Raw genomic sequence first — 19,724 nt, 5'->3', positions numbered from 1 at the left:
GACAGCACTTGAACCTTGCAAATTTGGAGCTGTGCTGGAGGCCTTTCCTTTAAGCAACATCAGTTACACCAAGAAGGAAGGAAGGTGGCATGGCCACTTCCCCTTCATTGGATGACAGAGGTATCCCTGTTCAGGACAGCATGCACTGCGTCCTGCTTAAGGACGGTACAGCATCTGGTTTACTTGGCTTTACTCCTGCTTGCTGGATGTTTTTATCACCATTTGTCCAGGAATGTTATGTAGCCCCAAAATAGAATTAGTAATATTTAATATTGCAGTCTTTTTGCTCCCTCTATGACAGATAGCTTATTGAGAGTATCTGCTGGGAATATCCTTTATTTCCTATGTTTTGTATGATATTTCTCAATAATGGTTATGTTTTGGAACTAATTTTCCAATTTAAATGATTTTTTTAATATAATCTTGCAAGATTTTCCAACACTAATGAACACAGCCCCGGTCCTTCAGTGGAGAGGCATGTGCAGACATGGCCACTGTGGACTGAACTACCTCCCTGCTTCAGATCTTTAATATTTTTAGTCTCTATATAAGCCTTTGTTTTTCCCAAGTGACTAGTTTTAAGGTGACATGGTAACTCTAACCCAGTCAGGGACGGAATTTACTCTTCTCTTTTCCCATATGCTAGCTCCACTGTAATCTTGCAGCAAAAAAGTGGATCTGAGGGACACAGAGCTTAACTGCGACACTCGGCCTGAGAATCCTTGCACCTTAAATCTCATGTCTCACCATGGGACGCCTAAGGTCCTGACAGGTCGGTTTTTAGCTCCTTTTGTGTTCTGTGATTACTCTGTGAAAATAACATTTTAAAGGCACTTGCTTATTTTATTGCTCCACTGCTAAATAATTGGAATCAGCACTTAGCATTTAATTATAGTGATTTTATACCATAAATATTGTATAGTGCCTGATGATGTAATTGGGCATTTTTATAATAACCCCCTATTTTTTAAAATAAGGGCAAAATCTCTGAAATTCGTGCCTTCATGCTTGTGCCCATTAAATGTGGTTATCATTATCTAGTGACGACGTGTGTTCTTCCTAACTAGGATTCTCTTCCCTTTCATGCTGATACTATCTCCATGCTAGATTATTCCTGTCCCTAGTAGCACCTCGGGGCAGGACTGGGAAGTAAATATGTCCCATATGGCCACTTTAGACAGCAGTTTTGGGTGTGAGGAGATGGGAAAGGAGAGACAATGGGACAGAGAGACAATGGGGTCTTCGTGCCTGATCCTTCCCTCACTGCCATATAAGTAGGGCAAGCAGAGGGGGAGCAGGGCCACGCTTTTTGTGCTATCAAGCTAGTTAGGAGTAACGTGGGAGTACATTGCACTCAGGACGGGGGGGTGGTGGTGGTGGAAATTATTTGTTCTCCCATGGGAGAGGAAAGGAGCCAGGGAGGAACTGTGACTCTGAGTCACCCGTTCTTCCTGGAGCGCCTCCTGGGGTGGTGCCGCTACATGCAGCCCAACACAAGACTGAGCCTGAAGGCTTGAACTAGCTGATTGCAAATATTTTACAGAAGTCTTATTTTCTGGTAATTACTTTAATATGATTCAGTGTTTTCTCTTTTGTCTGATCTTGTTGATGAGCCTTCATGCCTGATCCTTCCCCCGCTGTCGTGGGAGCAGGGCAAGCATTCCCACACCATCTGTACCATTCCTGCGGTGTTTCACCTCTTGATTTCAGTGGCTGTGAGTAGGTGCATTTTGAAGCATTGTTGCTGTTTAATACAGCGGACCAAGAGTGTGTCCTTGCAGAAAAATGGCTGATCGTGGACCTGTTCTTGTGAAGCCTTTGAAACTACTAAGCTGATTCAGATAGTGGGAGTAGAGCAGTTTGCAGAATTGGGGTCCAGGTACTGTTTGCCAGTTCACATTCCTAGTGATTCCTGCAATTAGAGCTCCTGTGGAAACCTGGAACTTTGCATCTGAGGCAAATGTTGTGTATGAACCGAGTCCAAAGCACCCAGTGTTCAACGATATATGAAGAATGGCTAGGATTTAGGTTCCAGTGGGTCACCGGCAGTATTTACTAGAGACTAATAATAACAGTGAACACACTCATTCCATTCCCAGATCTCTAGGGTTTTAAAAATCCAGCAGAACCAGCAAAATACCTAAAGCCCAGCCACTGAAATCCAGCCAAGTTTTGTAAAGATTACAATGGTAGCTTCAATTAAATATAAATTGTGCACTTTAAATGTACAATTTATTTAAAAGGAGTTATTTTGCCAAACCATAAATGTATCAATAACTAAACCAAGAAATAACAGATTAAGAAATCTAAGTTTATAAGGTTTAGAAAAAACCTTTCAGATATTTTTAATGCTTTTGTTTAAATATGTGATTCATATTTAATCCTAGTTAGACCTAATTCATACATACATATCTTTATAGCAGGCTGTACACTTCTCATAAGCAGTTGACTGGTCTGTGTTATCGCATTTGTTCAACACGGGTGCGGGGAGGGAGGTGTAGAGTACAACTCACTTGCATAATCTTTTGCATATAGTAGAAAAAAATCTGTCTCCCATTATACCTACAAGAAATACATGGGTGCTCATAATTCATATTATCCCATAAAATTTAGAAGAGCATTCAGAGACTGCAAATGAAGGTAATTTATGTATAAAACCTCATCCATGAAGAATTTATTGCCACAGTAGGTATAATATACTTTGGCACAGACTTCTTCCCTGAAACTAGTACTTACAGTCTTGAAAAAGGAACATACCAAAGACCTTGCAGGTTAAACTGTAATCTGGTTTTATACAAAACACATTATTATGAAGACTTGGTTTTGAGAGAGCTAAAGCCAGTTGCTAAGTTAATGTTCCATGGTTGTTGCAGATGTGTGTGAACATCTTCACTATGTGAGTAGTCTCTTTAAAATCAGTATTAGTTTAGTGGTGCTACCTTTGTGTAATTATTGATGTATCTAAGTATTTTGGACCTTAGTGGGAACTGAGGAAATTGCAGAAGTACATTCATATAAAACATTCTAATGTGTAGTATCCAAAAATGAATATTCTGCTTTGTAGAGGTAGTTTGCTAGCAATGTCATGAAATCCAGATCTCATTTCCTCCTGCAAGGACTGCACTGGGAGCATGGGGCCTCACCTTCCTCTCTGCACTTGGGCAAAACTGCCAGATAAAGGCCATGGGATCCATCCATCTCATTGCCATTTTGAGACACGGGCATTTCTGGGTGACCACAGGGAGATGTGGCTCCTCTGTCCTGGTAGATTCTTGCTGGGAGATTGGGCATGTGGTGGCAGAAGCGAGGCCAAGGCAGGGCTGTGGTTACATTGCAACGATGCTGTCCGCAGCCTTGGGGAGATTTCAGCGCTGTCTTCTTGGTGCTTGGGCGGCTCACGCAGCTGGAACAAAGATATATTTCCTTTTGTTCGTCCGGCTGGGGTCTGATTGCTTTTTTCTTTTGAGATTACATTGTGCACATATGCTTTTATAATTGTTGCCTCTTTTTGACCCAAACACTTTTACTTCCATGAAAGTTAATGACATGAAATGAAAATCAAGGGAAAAAAGCAACCCTTTGCCACTCCAACATTTTCGTGTAGTACAAAGTAACCTTAAAATAGGGAAGAATCTGGTTTGCTGTAAAATATGCCACTTAAATGAACGTAGCTGGAAATGGAGAGAAACAGCTGCTAGCTTGATGTGTTAGCGGGATTTTGGCCCAAGTCAGCAAGAGAAGCTACGAGGCTTATTGCTATAAAAATGGGCCAAAGCTCTCAAGCATTGGTGTAGAGTGGATAGGACCTTTAAAATTCTTCCCCGAAGATACACAGTGGTGTAGGGAAGCAGTCTGCTAGGCTTGGATGGACAGAGAACGTTATCAGTTCCTCTGGGATTTTAACTAGTAATTCCAGGAAGTCTAGGTGTTTCAGGAAGTGCTCTTAAAATACTATGCTATTTCTTCCGGATGTAGATCCTTGGGCAGTACACTTACACTTACACTTACACTTAGCCTTTTCTCTGTTGGCGTGCCCTGCAGCAGAAATCCTAAGCTATTGAGAGCAGAAATAACTTCCTTTGCCAGGTGTATTGGCTGAATTAAATCTGTTGCAGAAAGAAGTAACTTCTCTCTCGAAAGTAACGTGATTTTTGAGGTCAGTGAAGATTTAGCTTGTCAGGGATGTCATTTTGGTACTACGGAAAACCTCACTGGGCTCATATCTGAAGAACCATGTTCAGTTCTGCTTTTCCAGGTGGATTTAGTGGAGTTAGAGATGGTGCAGAAAATGGCAACTGAAACAATCGGGAGAAACGGAACAACTGTCGTATGAGAGATTGAACAGGCTGGTACTCCTAGTTTAGAGAAAGATATTTATCACTGAGATTTACAAAATCATGAAAGTGATGAACAAGCTGAATGTGAAACCGTTGCCCTCCAAATCCTGCAATGCAAGAACTAGAGGGCACTCAGTGAAGCTAATAGGAGATTAGGTTTAAAACAAATAAAAGAAAATACTCTTTCATTTTCTGAAACTTCAGATAGTGAATTTTTTTGCCACAGGAGGTAGTAAAGGCAATGGTATCAGCAGGTTCAAAAGGGATTAGACAATTTCATAGACAGCAGGACCACAAATGGACAGTGAAATTACATGCCCTGTAACATCATTAATACAGCGATTGTGCACGGAGGAGTATGGGGGGGAATGGATTGCAAAAGCAGTCAGGCTTCTGTCTTTTCCCTAAATAGCATCTCTAAATAGCATGCCACTGTTGGAAACAGGATACTAGGCTGGATGGACCAGTCGTCTGGCCCTGCAGGGCATTTTTTTCTGCAGTACTACAATCATACGATGTTTTCCTTTGAAAGGTTCTTATTGTTAGTACGCTGAATTCTCATAAGGATAATCAAGAAAAAATTGGTAGCAAGTGTGTTAATACTGCATTGTTGATACCTGAAATATTAGTGTGTTTTAAAGTCTGATCCATTGATAGTCAAATGCCTGCCTGTTACTGTGCAATGTTACTAACATGGCATTTATTTGGAAAATGTACAACTTGGAAAATGAATTTTAAGTTTGTGTGTTTGTTTTTCTTGGCAGTAAGTTTTAGTTATCTCTGAAGTGAAAAGCCATCCAGGTGCAGTGAAGCTGTATGGTGCCATGAGTACTCCAGCAGGAAGGTATGCAGGACAAATATGCAGGAAGCTGAATCAGAGTAGTTTCTTCATGCGCCAATATTGGGTGCTACTGAGATGTCTTTGTGCTAGTTCCAAGTAGGCCAAGTTGAGAGAATGAGACAGAAGAGGGACTTCGGGCTGACCACATCTACGGATCAGGGGCCCAGAACTTGGGACGTGGTCCCTGTTCCAGGCACTGGGCTTTAGTGACACCACAGAGCTGCAGTGACATCCCTGCAGGTTGGGGCATCCTCCCCGTGCACCCTGTTTAGTGCCTGCCCAACTCCTGATCGCTCAGTCAAACCCTAAATATTTAGGCTACTACTTCTTATATAGTGGCTAGCTCTTTTATTATTTATATATTTTTCTTTAATTTATTTAGTATTGTTTATTATCAACAACTGTAGCATTTAGAGGAGACCCGCAAAGAGGAAATAATTCACTTTAATATAGGACACAGAAAAGTTCTTTAAAATGTTTTTTTGTAAAAAAAAAGAGTCTTTTGTATGCTTTATTTTTTGAAACACTAAGCATATCAACAAAAACATTTTCTGTTTTCATTCAAGGATGTGGGCTTTGTTCACATGGAGACTTTTGAATATTTGTGTAGCTCCTCTGCTCTGGGCACAAGGTTTTACTAGAGATACTTACGCAAGCCATAAACGGTACCGGTGCAGCTCAGGCTGGTTCATTGTGTCTGAGGAAACTGGTAGTGCTCTGCTGTTGATGAGAAATCCAGTGTAAACAAATCCTCACTAGTGGTCCCAGATGTGCTATTGGGAAACATGTTTGGCTTTTAATCAAAAGAAATGGAGTGTTTGGTTCTTCAGAGTATCTTTTTTTCTCTTGTTTCAGTTAAATAAATGTTAACACAAATGAAGAGCTTAAAACCGTCTGACTAAAGCCTCAGCTAATTGAGCTTTGGTTCTGTGAGAGTTTTGATGTCATCGTCCTTTTTGTTTTCCAGTTTCCTGGGGAAGTACTTCAGCTATAGGGCAAAAATAAACAGAAGAAACCTTTTAAATCTTCTTCCCACTTAAATACATTTATGCATATTTTAGTTACTATTTACTACTTGCAAATCAATCTTGATCTGAAAAAATCTTCAGATGTATCGTTTTCTTAACAAAGATTTGACTCTCATCTTTATAGACACAGTATCACTATTTTTCCTATCAGCATTTAGTTCAAAGGAGCACTTCTAAGCACGCAGACAGAAAAACAGTTCTATTGTATAAAACAGAGATGTGTGTTTTATATCACGGGAGTTTAGAGAACAATGCAAAGGTCAATTGTGTTGCTTGCTCTCCTGTCACATGATGTGGGTGTGTATATGAATGCATCCCTGGAATTCCACTGTGGGATCTGCATCTTTGAAGCTGATGCTAAAATTACTGCCGAGGCTCTTCCAAAGGCGGATACTGATAGAAGATTCAATGAAATCGAAGGTCGCCAGTCTGGTAGGCGTTGAAAGATACCTGGCTATGATACTATTTCTGATTTAATAATGCGAATGGGAGGCTAGCCCTTTGTAATAATTAGGACTAATTACTGAAGAGGTGTTGACAGATAGGCTAAGAGGAAACAAACTGCCTTTATCCAGTGGCTTAGAGTCAGATTACTAGTCTTGCGTTATCTGTTTCTCAGAAAGTAGAAGCTTCAATCATTCACTAAGTCTTCAAAGGGGAAAGGGAGCCTAACAATATACAGGATTTGGGATGAAGCTATGAAATACGTCTTTGACTCAAAATGGCTAAATTAATCTCCTTTCCGTAAATTATCATACTTTTAAAGTTTGAATTACAGATGGAGAATCTGATTGTAGTACTGAAAAATACGTGAAATCAATATTGATGACTGTCCTGTTGTTATTTGTTGTCGCTGCTCCTGCTCATGGATTAGTCTAAACTCAGTTTCTTTCAGTTAATTATATTAATATGAATGCTTTGATTCCTTCTTATGCCATGCTTGCTATCCACCTGAAATGGAGACAAGGGGAAATATTTACCACTCTCACATTCACTGTTTGTTTTATGCAGATGTCATACCCGCTCAAAAAGCAGAAAGTACATCTGCCAAACTTAATTACAGTTATTTACCTTTTTAGGAGACAAGATCATGCATACTTTAGGAAGAAAACAAATTACAATATAATTGCATTTACTGAGAAATTACTCATTGTTGTAGGACTTCCTTAAAAAGTATTTCTTCTCTCCTTTTGGATGTAGTGTCCATCCAATATATGTGCATGAAGTAAGCAGATACGATTGTCCAGTATGAATGGAGTTAGCAAAGACATTCAGGGGTTAATGCTTTGTGACTAGAATGAGCAGTCAGTGTGACTTACTTTAGGCAAATGATTTAAAAGTGTAGCAACCCTCCATCTTCTCAAATGACTGCTTTTAAGTGCATTTCTTCCCACTCTCCACCATATATAGGTCCTGTTTTTCTGAGAAGCATGAGATAAATATGGTTGCATTGAATAGCATTTATAAGAAGAGGTAGCTTTCAATTATTTATTTACTTTTAACAAAAGAGGCCTTTTAATTAGTGTTTAAATATTTATAACAGTTTTATTGTGCTGTAAAATCGGTTATACTTTGATCTAGATTTTCTGGTTTGAGATAATAGGGTTGGTAAAAGTTTTCCTAATGAATTTGGTCAGAACATGACATAATCTGATTATCTGATGAAAGATTGACACTTCAGTTCCTGCCAGCATAAAAGTGCAGTACAATAGGGGGCTGTTCAGCACACATTCAAAGGCTGCGAGTTCAAGTTCAGGTACTGCAGAATTGTTCAAAGTTTCAAATTAAGGCGGTGAAACAGTTTTGCATTTTTCACTACACTTTTGGTCAGGAGTAGTTTATCGTGGATGAGAGGAGTGAAGCTTGAAGTTACATGTGTAAACTATGTAACTCTATTCTGTAACTTTGGTTTTATTTCTCTCCATTTGCTAAACAGTTAGCGTTGCTCCTTAAAACCTAGAGAAACTAACTGATCATGTAGACATAGGAAACAGTCAGTACTAGAAACTGGGAATTAAGCGTCATCAGTATTCAACCGCTGTTAAATGCAGGACCAGCTTTTTTATTAACATCCCTCACATTTTAACAATTTAACTGTTTAACATGTGATTACTCTTGTCTCGGAGCCTTGGAGATTAGCATATTTAACAAATGCATCCTATGTGCTTCTGCAAAATGGATATAGACTTATGTGATCAAACTGGCATGAAAGAACAATTGTGGGTTTGTATCTAAAGTATAAGCTTAGCCTAAACTGTTAAAATAAACATTTTTTTTAAAAATTTGATATTCAGATAATATTTGCCTTGTAGATGTCATTCCTGTTTGCACTGGAATTATAGTGATCCTTATTAGATTTCTTGGACTAATTTGCTCTCCAATAACTGGCTTATCCAAGTACTTATGCTGTATTGGATGGGAATCCTAACAGACAAATGAGACATACTATTAGTAATTAAGCTTGAATTCATAGCATAAAAATACTTTGTAATCTGTAACTGACTCGTATATTTAAAAGTGATATAGATAACACTAAGTCTTCACTTTTTTTAAATACTGAAGGGGTTCTTGGAGAAAGTAAAATGTATGTACCAAATGGTATGGTCTTTACTGAAACGCAGTTGCTTCTGACCTTAAGCGTTCACCTGAATAAGGATTTAAAGTTTTAGCCTAATGAATTGATGTAGATTAAATTAATGTCCACATTGCTTTGTTTCTTAAAATACCATGTGGTGTGTGAATCTCACTGGCCGTGGGAAGGGACTGCCAGGAGTCAGCGAGCGGAGTCCTAACCCCAGTTGTAGTGGCTGTGCCACCTTGGGAGGTCACTTACTGTCCCTGCCTCAGTTTCTCCATCTACAAAGAATGACCCATAATAATGCTGGTCTCGGAGACGTGCTGTAGTTTACACAGAAGCACAAACCTTCTAAAAAGAAAATGCTTTATGAAATACTGCTGTAATGAATGAATCCGGCAAACCCTTCCTCGTTTGAGCAGTCTCACCAATATCATCTAGCACTTTGGATGGATGTAGATCAGATCCAAAATTTGGAATTCGAAACGTGAGCTGGACACAAATAGGAATTACCTTGGTTATTTAATATTCCTTCTGTGTTTACATCAGTTTATCCCATTTGCTATCTGCAATTTCAAAGTATATTTTTTAACTGTTGATAATATAATCATGGGGGATAGGAAACAGGTACAATATTCTGCTGTAAATGGATCTTCCATTATGGCAATACCGGTAAAGTACTTAACCTGTTCAATTAAGTGCAGAATCTTTTTTTCCTCTCTTAACGTATATGTATTTTGTGAATGTATTTTGTACTTTTCTTTTTAATTCTGTGAAATATAAACTGTGTGATTAAAGTAAAAGGAAATATTTTGGAAAGCACTGTCAGAGCTCAACTTGCAGTGCGTTTTAATTTAATTGCTTACCTCTGCAAGGCGTCTCACTTTTGGTAAGGTGTATACAATAAGGGCTTATTTCATAAGCAGAAGAAAGCGTATAGCCAGGAACACGAGCAGAAGTTTTAAAAGTACATGAAAAGTAGATTGCTTCATTGTGTCTTCATAAGAGTCACTACTCAGTATCTCCTCCCACCAAATGTGAATTTCAGGGACGTTCATATTCAAATAAACTTGAGGACTTCTGACTGTAAATGACAGTCATTTTTACTTCAAGTATGGCCAAAGCAAAATAAATACAACACTACTAATTCTGTGTGTAATAAAATATTTGTACGTATTTCTTTTATCAGAGTTTAATCAAAATATAATATTATAGAGTAAGAAAAGAATGTATATATTTTTGTTTTAATTGAATCTAAGGTAAGTTGATGCAAAATTAAAATGCAGTGTCTTGTAAAACTTACTGAGGTACTAAAATGAATGTAATTTTAAGGTAAGTATAAAAATGGTTTTTGGCCTCTTTATCCCTTATTGTTGACTGTACCAGGCCAGCAGAGCTCAATGTCAATGGAAACAAATCTGTTTCTAGCAGCTCTGGACACGGTCCTGTACATCAGGAATCAATTGATAAGTCATTGTGTGATGTATTTTAGAAGTCTAAGTTAATTTCCTATAGGTTATATTTTTATTATGTAATATATGTTACATATACATTTCCTTAATACTAAAAACTCTCAAGTTCTATTTTACACTTTGGAAAACAAAAAGTATAGGAGACAAAATGTCATCCGATTTGTGCTGTGTTTCATGTTCCTATGCCCTGTGGGAGGAAAAGAAAAGTAATAGAACAGACAAATAAATAAACGTGGTGTTGAAACTGGCATGACAGTTTCTGCTCTTGCGCAACGGAACTGCAATCAATTTATTGTCTTCATTGGTCAAATGCCAGAATAACAGTATAATATCATACAAGAGTAGATTAATTAAAGTGTAATTAGAATGGAATAAATTAAATAATCATAAAAGTTTGTCATGGGAAAAATATGTGTTTAGAATTAATTAGTTTTCAAATAAAGTGATATTTTAATTGCTCAGAGTTACAGAATCCTTAATTGCAGACATATAATTCTGGCCCAAATAACTTCAGTTGCTGTAACAACTTGATATAATTCTTCTCTGTCAATTCTTTTTAATAGTTTGTTACTAAACAAGATTATTGCAGGAAATGTCTGCTAAAATGTCTGGAAGATGTTTAATTAAGCCCATGCTATCTGAGGACATTATTAGCTCTTGGAACCAAAAGATTTGTAGCTGATGCTGCACTATGCAGCACCCCTAATTAAGGAGGATGGGTAGACAGAGCCCTGTGGCTGACAGATTGCTATGCGTGGCTGAACTAGAGGCTACTCAAAACAATCTTTTGATGGTCCTTGGTTTATCAATTTTCTGCTAGATTACAATGATTTATCAAGTGTACAAACTTAAATTCACTTTAGGTCTGATGGTATGGTATAGAGAGACAGTTGTATTAATACTTCTTTTCACTTATATTGTGCATTTTCATATTCAATTTTTCAAAATGATTAGGCATTTGTTGTCTTTTTTTTTTTTTAATTAATGTTATGGGGAGTGTGTTGCAGAGCTGAACTACTATGGGCTTTTATGCCTGTTTTATTTCTCCAAACAAGGCTGTCTGTAGTTAGATTATCGCACTTTACCAAGCAATTAATGGGTTTCAGAAAGTAAAACGGATGGGTGTCTTTTCCCTCATCTGCAAAATGAACCTGTTTATGAAACACTAGAATTTCATCTGTTTCAGCTGTATTTCATACCATATTTTAGATTCCCTTATTAAAAGCTATTGCAGTGATATGTGAGGCAGGGACTCTTATGTTTTCAGACCCCATATTTTTGGCATAAACATATCCATGATATTTGGCTGTCTCCAAAATGTTTACTTCAGTAAGATTTGCAATGCCCAAAATGTTTAACTGTGTAAAAAAAGGTCAACCAGCTGATAGCTGAAGGCGAATATGTCAGAATGAAAGACTGAAAAAAAATTATCAGTCCAACACAGTGGGAGTATTACAATGATTAATGTTTATGTTAATTTATGGCTTTTACATATTGATTAATGGCTTTTTGTTTCAGTGACCAAAATGTGTAAGTGGCAATGAGATCCATATGCTAACTCAGTGTCTTTCAAATAATTACAATCATTCTTAGTTTGTTCCCATGCTGAATCTATGTTTTCATATGGAAAATAATTATTGTACAGTGACTTTTTTAAAAATTGCAGATGGAAGTATTTGAAAGTGAACCTCAAGACACAAGCCTGGGTTTCAGTATTCCTGAAGGTTACACACTTGACTTTTATATACATTTTTCTTGCAAACTTCATTACTTAAAATCGTAATATATTGTGGTTTAGCCTCATTCAGTTAGGGGATGCCTAGAGACAAAAAAGGTGCTAATACTGTGAGGAGCCATTATCTGAGTGGAAATCATTAAAAACCTGTTGCATTGCATGATGGTTATTAGTCATTTTCTTTTCTGCTCCCATAAGATTTCTTGGCATATCACCAATTGCTGATAAGCAGTTTTGTTTGCTATCTGTCCATTGACTATTACAATTAAAATGTGGAAACTGCATCATTCATTGTCTAAATGTCAGGAGAGAAGGTAATTTTGGGGAGCTCCTGGGAGAGGATGAACTCCTAACTTCCCTTAAAGTCAACGGGAAATGGAGGTTCTCAGCACTTCTCAAAATGAGACTTTTGAAGTGTTTTTCTGAGCAGGCAGTCATTGTTAGTCATTAGAAATGATTTGGTGACTATTTAGAATGAAAGCTCTGGCAGCATTTAGTGTTCCCAACCTGTAAAAGGAAGGGCTCTTGTCAGCGGTAATGTTGGCTGTGTGGCAACAGGTTTATGATACCAGTTAATAAAGGATTGTGTAGCTAGGTCATATAAATCATTGCATTCTCTTTGACACTGATGTGTCTCTAACTAGCAAGTTTTGCAGGCGAGAGAATTCTATCTAGAAATGATACTGTATTTTCCAGTACAAGCACACTAATGAATGCTTCCAGTCCACCGTTGTGATTTTTTCTATTTTTTTAAATTTTTTTTTTAGGTTTTGAAGTCACATACGAAATACAAATGTACATCACTGTGTTTGTCTCTACTTTGGTAGTCATAGGTAGGTAGTAATATGAAAAGTAACCAATTTAAGAGAAATAATTTGGTTATCCTTACTTCTGCAAATTAAGAGTGTTTTATTAGTACATTTTACTGGTTAAATCAGAAATTTCTACTAATTCTAATTTCTGCTTGAAATCAATTTATTGATTTAAAGATTTCTACTGATTTCTAATTTCCGCTTGAAATAAATTATTTTTAAAATTAGCTTTAAAGAAATCCTAGAAGTATAATACAGTTTATATCTTAATTTAGCACCAAAGATAGCAAAGGGAGCTTTAAACTGAAAGCTGTGGTGTTCGTTGACTGATGAGTGAATTTTCATATATTCTGGGGCTCTGACCTTTGCAACTATTTCTGTAGCACTCCCACGTCTCTTGATCTGTGCGGGCAGTTCCTATACAAGCTTCTACTGATTTTACTTTTACTAGTGCATGTTTCTGTCTTCGCACACAACAGACATATCATGTGTTTCAGGGGACTGGGGCAAGAATGTGAAAAGCAGGCTGCCTGCCTTTTAATTTTGGATTTTAACCTAAGTGGCTGTTTCATTCTTCCCTAAGTGTTTTGTATGTGTTAGCTTGTTAGAGGACACAAAAAGGTATTTCTTTGTACAGTCAGATACTTTTCACCTCAGGTGCAAAGAGATTTCTTCAGATGATTGTCTTGCAACATCCCTTTCTGTTGCTGACTTCCCTGTTTCAGTGTGTTCTGTCATTTTTTGATTTGTACCTGCAAAATGAAAAGCTGGGCTTAAAAATCTGTCACAACACCTCTGAAGAATTATTTGTTTACCACACCATATACCTGCTTTCAGACCTTTTGTAGTCAATAACCTCTAAAAATTCACTTTTGCAGTCAGATGAGTTGAACTCATTCAACTTGTGCAGATTTGTCTGGCATCTCTTTTAATTATGTATGGAAATGCTACTCCTTAAGCGGGTTCTTGAAGCCCTAAACTCTTGTTCTCTGCTTCCTAGAAGTGCCATATAACCAGGCAGCGTTTTGCGTCAACCAGGGATATCTAAGCTCTTTCCCAGTCCCGCTGTGGTCTGGCATAATTCAGCGAGGTGAATCAGGTGCTGTTGGGACTCTCCTGATCTGTCTTTGCTACTCAGGTACCGCACACAGCAGCAAGGCGGTAGCTGGCTGCACGAGGAAGGGCCACGGTATTCACAGGCAGCCGTGTTATAAGGGTGTTTCTTGGGTAGGGGGTAGTTCATAGTTTCACCACCATGAAACCCAGCGGGTTACAGGCTGGAAACATGGGAGTATCGTGTTTGGAAAGCTCATACTGCAAGGGCTGCCTGCTGTATTTTAACGTTGGAGATTGTAAATGTGATGGAATAAGCAAAATTGTTTGCATTGCACTATTAATTTGAGGGAGTCTCTCATTTCCACCGACTTCCTCTGCAGTTACAGCTAGTGACCCACTTGGAAAACACGCTCATGCACTAGCGCTCCGCTATGCAGCGTGGCAGAGTGTCACAAAACTTTTGAGCGAGCGCAGGTAGGCACAGAAGTGCGGGCCAAAAAAGGGCTTTTGTATGAGTGAAAAAGAAACAGCCTGGAAAGGGGGAAGAACAATTTATTCACATCTTTCTCAAGTCATTCTTTGCTCTGATTTTTCCTTTGGGAGGGTGGCACCTGGTAGACTAGGAATTTTCAAAAAATAACAGGATTTCATGTATCTGTTTGTGAGCACACCTGGATGTGTTGAATATTTTGCAGTAGTAATTATGTCTGCACACCTGCTGGTTTCAGTCCCAAATCAGTTTGCCAGACATGCCTAGAGAGATTTATTTCTCCTATACCTGAAAAAACTCTTTTACCACTGAGTTTTTACTACTCTAAATAAGCCTAAAGAAAAAAAGAAGAGGATTTTTTCTTGTCTTTGCTTGAGCCATTGGTATCTCAAACTGAACTGTGGAGTTTGTAGGGGGAGGAGGGTGTTTGGATGATATTTTAATAGCAATTTGTTTTTGCTTCAATGTGTGATAGAAATACAAGTGACAGGAGTGGGAACAGGAGAGTTGCTGAATTCTGCTGGAATTTTTCCTGTGGGAATCTGTTAATGTTTTTAATTCTCTGAGAGATTTTTCTAAGGTAATCCTTTTGACATTTACATATTTTAAATGACTCTTATTAAATAAAAGCTTAACTTTTTTATATCAAATGCTGAAGTGATGATACTGGAATACCACTGCGTAGACATTCAAACAGTTTGAAGATTATTCTAATTGTAACTTTGTAAACAAAGTAAATTTTGTGAGGGATATTAATAGTGAATTGTTCTTTAAAATAACGTAATTTTGAAGGAAATTCAATTGTTCTGGCATTTAGTAGAAGCATTTTTTTAGACAAAACCCTTTTTAGTACCCAATGTGTGGCGCACATAGCTGTTTGCTAATTGAAACCCTAATTTGAACAGTTGGGGTTTCCATTCCTCACTTGCGTAGCAAATATAATCTATGCAGGAGCCCAAGAGTTCGCAGTGCACCTTGTGAAGAATACTTCTGGTTGTCGGAGTGTAGCTCAGCCCCTGAGGGAGGATGCTGGTACCAGCACAGGGAAGGCTGGAAGAAATAAAAAGTGGAACATCTTTTAAAAAACACGAGCGTGATGATGAGGTGTTGCATCTCTTACTGGTGATACCCTCTTGCAAACAAATAATGCCATAAGCAAGATGATTCATATCTTTTAACGTCCTTTCTCATAGCATGAGGATATCTCAGGGACAAACATATAGTCTAGCCCTTTTTTAAATGAACTTTCTTCTGTACGTTGCACTTTGCTTCTTCAAGCCCTTGAGCCAGATTTTGCTCTCAGACCAGCCTAAATACTAAGCAAATTCATTTAATTAAATTTGCTGCAGATATCCCCAGTTAACAAGAACAGATTGGTCTCCCTGAGGCTAGATGGAGTTAACAAGAAAATAAATGTTGTGCTAATTAGAGAACTCATTTTCAGACACCTGGGGTGAAACTTTAAAAAGTCCTAGAGACTTAGGATTGAAAATTCATTTGAAAATGAGTCTTAGGCTTCTAAATCACTTAGGCACTTTTGAAAAATTTACCCAGGGGCTTTAACCATAGCACAATCATCGTATTTAGCATATTTGTAGCTGTCTGCTTAGCAAAGCAGGGTATAACCATTATCTATTAGTATACCACAATGTATTTCATTATCCCTGTAAGTAAAGTAGAGATATTGAGCTACCTGGTGAGTTGAAGGTAGGCTAAATGTCATTTTTTTGAGGATGCTTATGTGTCAACAGGAACAGATGGATGCTTCTTGGAGTTTAAGGCATCGGTACACCAAATTTCCATCTATTTGCGACCTCATGGGACTTTCTGTTTATTTAGGTACCTAAGAACTTTTAATTAAATCTTGGTCTTAAGTGACTTGTCCAAGCTTATGGATGAAGAAGACAGCACAGATGCAATTTTATAGTTCAGCACTTGCTGGAAGTAAAATGAGATGCTTAATACTGTCACACTGCCATTCGTCTGCTGAGTCATGAAAGGAAGTAATAAGGAGTCGTCTCATATGCCCAATAAAAAATGACATAGGTTTAATATTAAGCCAAATTTCCAACAAGCAAAGCAAAGCAAAAAAAGCAAGCGAACCAGGCTCCAAGGAGCAAAAAGTCACTTCATTTGCTTACAGCTTGAAAGTATGTTTTCAGTTGTTGGTCTTTTTTTTCCTGTAGCCAGTCTGAGGGTTTTTCTGGAATATTGTCCTTGTAAAGACATGCATTAGTAGCGTCTGTTTCATGCCAGGTAAAACCCTTCCCACAGCCACTCACTGTCTGTCAGCAAAAACTTCTGTGTCAGTAATTAGAAAAATGCTATTAAAAACCTGCCTTGTAATCCCAGATAGCCTCTGGGTTGACTCAGTTCTATTTCGTCTTCCTTGCTCAGTGCAGTAACCCAGGATCGTTCCACCGTGAAGAGGGACCCCGCTCCTCTGACAAGCCGCCTAGCTAGCATTTTATTTATGTGGTTCTACAAAGTGTCATTTTGAGAGCAACAGCATACAGCTGTAGTGTCCCAAAGAGGTGACAAAACCCTTAGTCTAACAGGTTTATAACACAGGTGAAGCACGTTACAGACGGGCACTTGGGAGCTGGATCTCACCATGGGGGCGAACCTGTACATCATGTAATCATCTGAAAATTTACTCCAGCCTGTCATGAGTCTAGATCATCAGACAACATCATAAAACAGATGAGTCAGGGCACTAAAACATGGAGGTTATCCACTGAGCTCATTATTTTCATACTAATTACACAGTGCTATTGAGGGAGAACTGCACATTATGCTGAAGAATCCTGTTTCATTACTAGTCCTAAAAGATAATTTTGTTTAATTAGGACTTATAGATACCATGGTGATTACTGATCTATAAATACTCAAGGTAGACCTGCAAATGAGGTGCAATAGCAAGTGCATTCATTAAACACAATTCAAAAGCTGATACTGAGGTGAGATGACAATTAAAAGTTGAGCTGTTTTAATTTACCATGTAACTTGTAGCTGTAGCGCTCTGTTCTGACTCTCTGCAATTCCTCTGCTGTGAACCAGCAGGCAGAAAAACACCTGCTGATCTTCCCGTACTGAATTTAGAAAACTTCTTGTTTAATCCGGTCTAATATATGCATGAATGGGAAAGAGAGTTGACAAAAGCTGTCCTTGTCTGTATGAGGTCAGGTCAAAAAGGAAGAAGCAGGAGTACAAGCATGGCTAGTAATGTCACAGATAAAGTAGTAAAAACTTTCCGTGGTGAAAACGTTTCTTGTAATGCATGTTGTAAGCATTTTCCAATGAATTGCCAATTGTACCTACAGTCAAAGCAGCTGCTGGTTACCTTGTCCCAGCCCAGGTCTGGAGGGTCATTTGCAGCAAGTCAGAACACAGAAAAGTCATCCTTGTCCTTCTTTGGTGGTTGTGCACCACTGCCTGCAAAGGGGTTAATGTGAATGGAAATACTTGGTGAAGGTGCCAGGTCAGTAAAAGTGTGCCTAATCAGATCACACAAACTGTCCCTGTGAGTTCATGATAAATTGTCCTTCACGTTTCCCATGTTAGACAGGGCAACATGCTTCCCCATATGCTTGTCCTGTTCTTTGCTGACTGGGACCACGTTGGAACCAATGACATAAAGCTGAAAGCATCCGTCTCTCTCTGTTGATCCTTTGGGGAATACAACCCCCTTGGAACAGAGTGTTTAACACAGGAGTCACTAAGTTAGTGTGAAATACTGCATTTCTTTTTTCAAGTAACTGTGCTTGGAACCAAAAATTCAAACACTTGGAAGGAATGGGATTCTTGTGTAAAAATGATCATAACTCTAATCTCATCTGAAATTCTTTTCAGTTGACATGTTCACTGCAATGCTTTTCTGTAAATGGTGGTGAGTGGAAAGCACAGAAATAGTATTTTTATGGGGAGGAAGGGGAAAGACTTGCCAAGGGGCTAAGTGGAATGATAAATTGCTTGCCCACTGAAATGATGGGTATCCAGTTTCTTGCATTTTGTAGCTCTTCCTTTTTGCAGCAGGGAGAACAGCTGAACAATTTTGTATTTACAAGTGCGCAAGAGGTGCATACACATGGCCAGCTCAGCACTTACCTTGCTTGAAAAGAAATGGAGCAAAAAGCAGATTTGACAGCTGCTTGATCAGTCGGTGTTAAGAGGAAATACTTTACACTGAACTGTACGGCAAATAGAAATAACATCCAGTAACGAGAATTCAAAGAGAAAAGTGGCTAAGAAAAGCAAATGTCCTGATCAGAATATATTTAAAGTTGTCGTTTCAGTTTGGGCTGCCTTACACTCTATGATATCTGTGTCTTCTTCTCACTGCCCCAGCTCATTGCTCGATGGCTCTGCCGCCTCCGGATCCACAGTTTGTTCTCAGAGGTACCAGTGCTGCGGTCCACGCTCTGCGTTTTTCCTGTGGCAGCCAAGAACCTGATGTCCCCATTCTTTTTTCTGGGTAAGTCAACCAGGATTTCTGGCTGAGTTGAGCATCAGATGGACATTTCCTTTTAAAACAAAGTGTATTATTTAGATAAATTGTATCTGGAGAAAACAACAAAATGCATGGTTGGTGAATGATGGGTGTGTTATCTTTGTACATACAGCTTCAGGTTTGGGAGGAAAAAAAAAAAGGAAAAGTATCAGACTGTCTTATCAGATTGTCTTATCAGTGGTCACATTGAAAGCATCTGTTCTTACTGCCAGGTCTGAGAATGGGTTTATCCATGTCTGGAACCTGAAAACACACAGAGTGGACACAGCACTGGATGGCCATGGAAGAAAATCTGTCTACTGTTTGGAGACAATGGGCGGTAAAGACAGGCTCCTCAGGTTAGCAAAGCAAGCAAAAAACAGTGAAATTATTCTTGTTTCTGTGATGTACAGGATTGAAGAAGAAGGAAAAAAAAAGGAATCTCTTATTTCTGGAGTCACTGAAAGTCTCTCCAACACATATGGAAATGTACAGAAGTACAAAAATACAGAAAAACTGTAGAACAAAAAGTAGAAAAAATTACATGATTAATTTCTTTATGATATATATGTGACGACATCACAACAACTTGGGGTCCATAGCATCTATTATTGCACTGAGATCAGGTGAGGTCTTTGGGTAAAGGAAATACACTTGGATTTGAAGTTGAGAAATGCTTCACAACTGGTTCTCAGGGAAGATCAAAATTGATATGAAGTTTATAAATAGAGGGGAGAGGGAGAAAAGGTAAGGAAAGAAGAGACGAATCAGAGATGGAGAACGGAAGGCTGAAAATGAGCAAGAAGGCTGAGTTGCACACCTTTGCTTTGTTGCAAAATATCTTCTGTTCTCGTTTAGCAAGGGAAGGTTGGGAAGATTTGTGTACTTT

General features: G+C 38.4%; 1 protein-coding gene across 5 annotated transcripts in view; it reads left to right on the top strand.

Annotated features, from left to right (window-relative positions):
• The window catches only part of GNB1L (G protein subunit beta 1 like), a 48,906-nt gene that overhangs the window by 7,692 nt on the left and 21,490 nt on the right, over nt 1-19,724 (top strand). For 2 of the 5 annotated variants that reach the window (XM_075168028.1, XM_075168027.1), the window contains exons 2-3: nt 18,694-18,820; nt 19,069-19,194. In XM_075168028.1, coding sequence (XP_075024129.1) covers nt 18,705-18,820; nt 19,069-19,194 — 242 coding nt within the window. In that variant the 5' untranslated portion in view covers nt 18,694-18,704. Of the gene's footprint in view, nt 1-2,984; nt 6,643-15,297; nt 15,469-18,693; nt 18,821-19,068; nt 19,195-19,724 lie in introns of those variants that run through there. The other 3 variants (XM_075168029.1, XM_075168026.1, XM_075168025.1) reach the window with 3 other exon arrangements.

This window comes from Calonectris borealis, chromosome 18 (genome assembly GCF_964195595.1).
Source record: "Calonectris borealis chromosome 18, bCalBor7.hap1.2, whole genome shotgun sequence".
Lineage (NCBI taxonomy): Eukaryota > Metazoa > Chordata > Aves > Procellariiformes > Procellariidae > Calonectris > Calonectris borealis.
The sequence above is the reverse complement of the archived record's forward strand: the minus strand, read 5'-3'. Positions and strand labels throughout refer to the sequence as shown.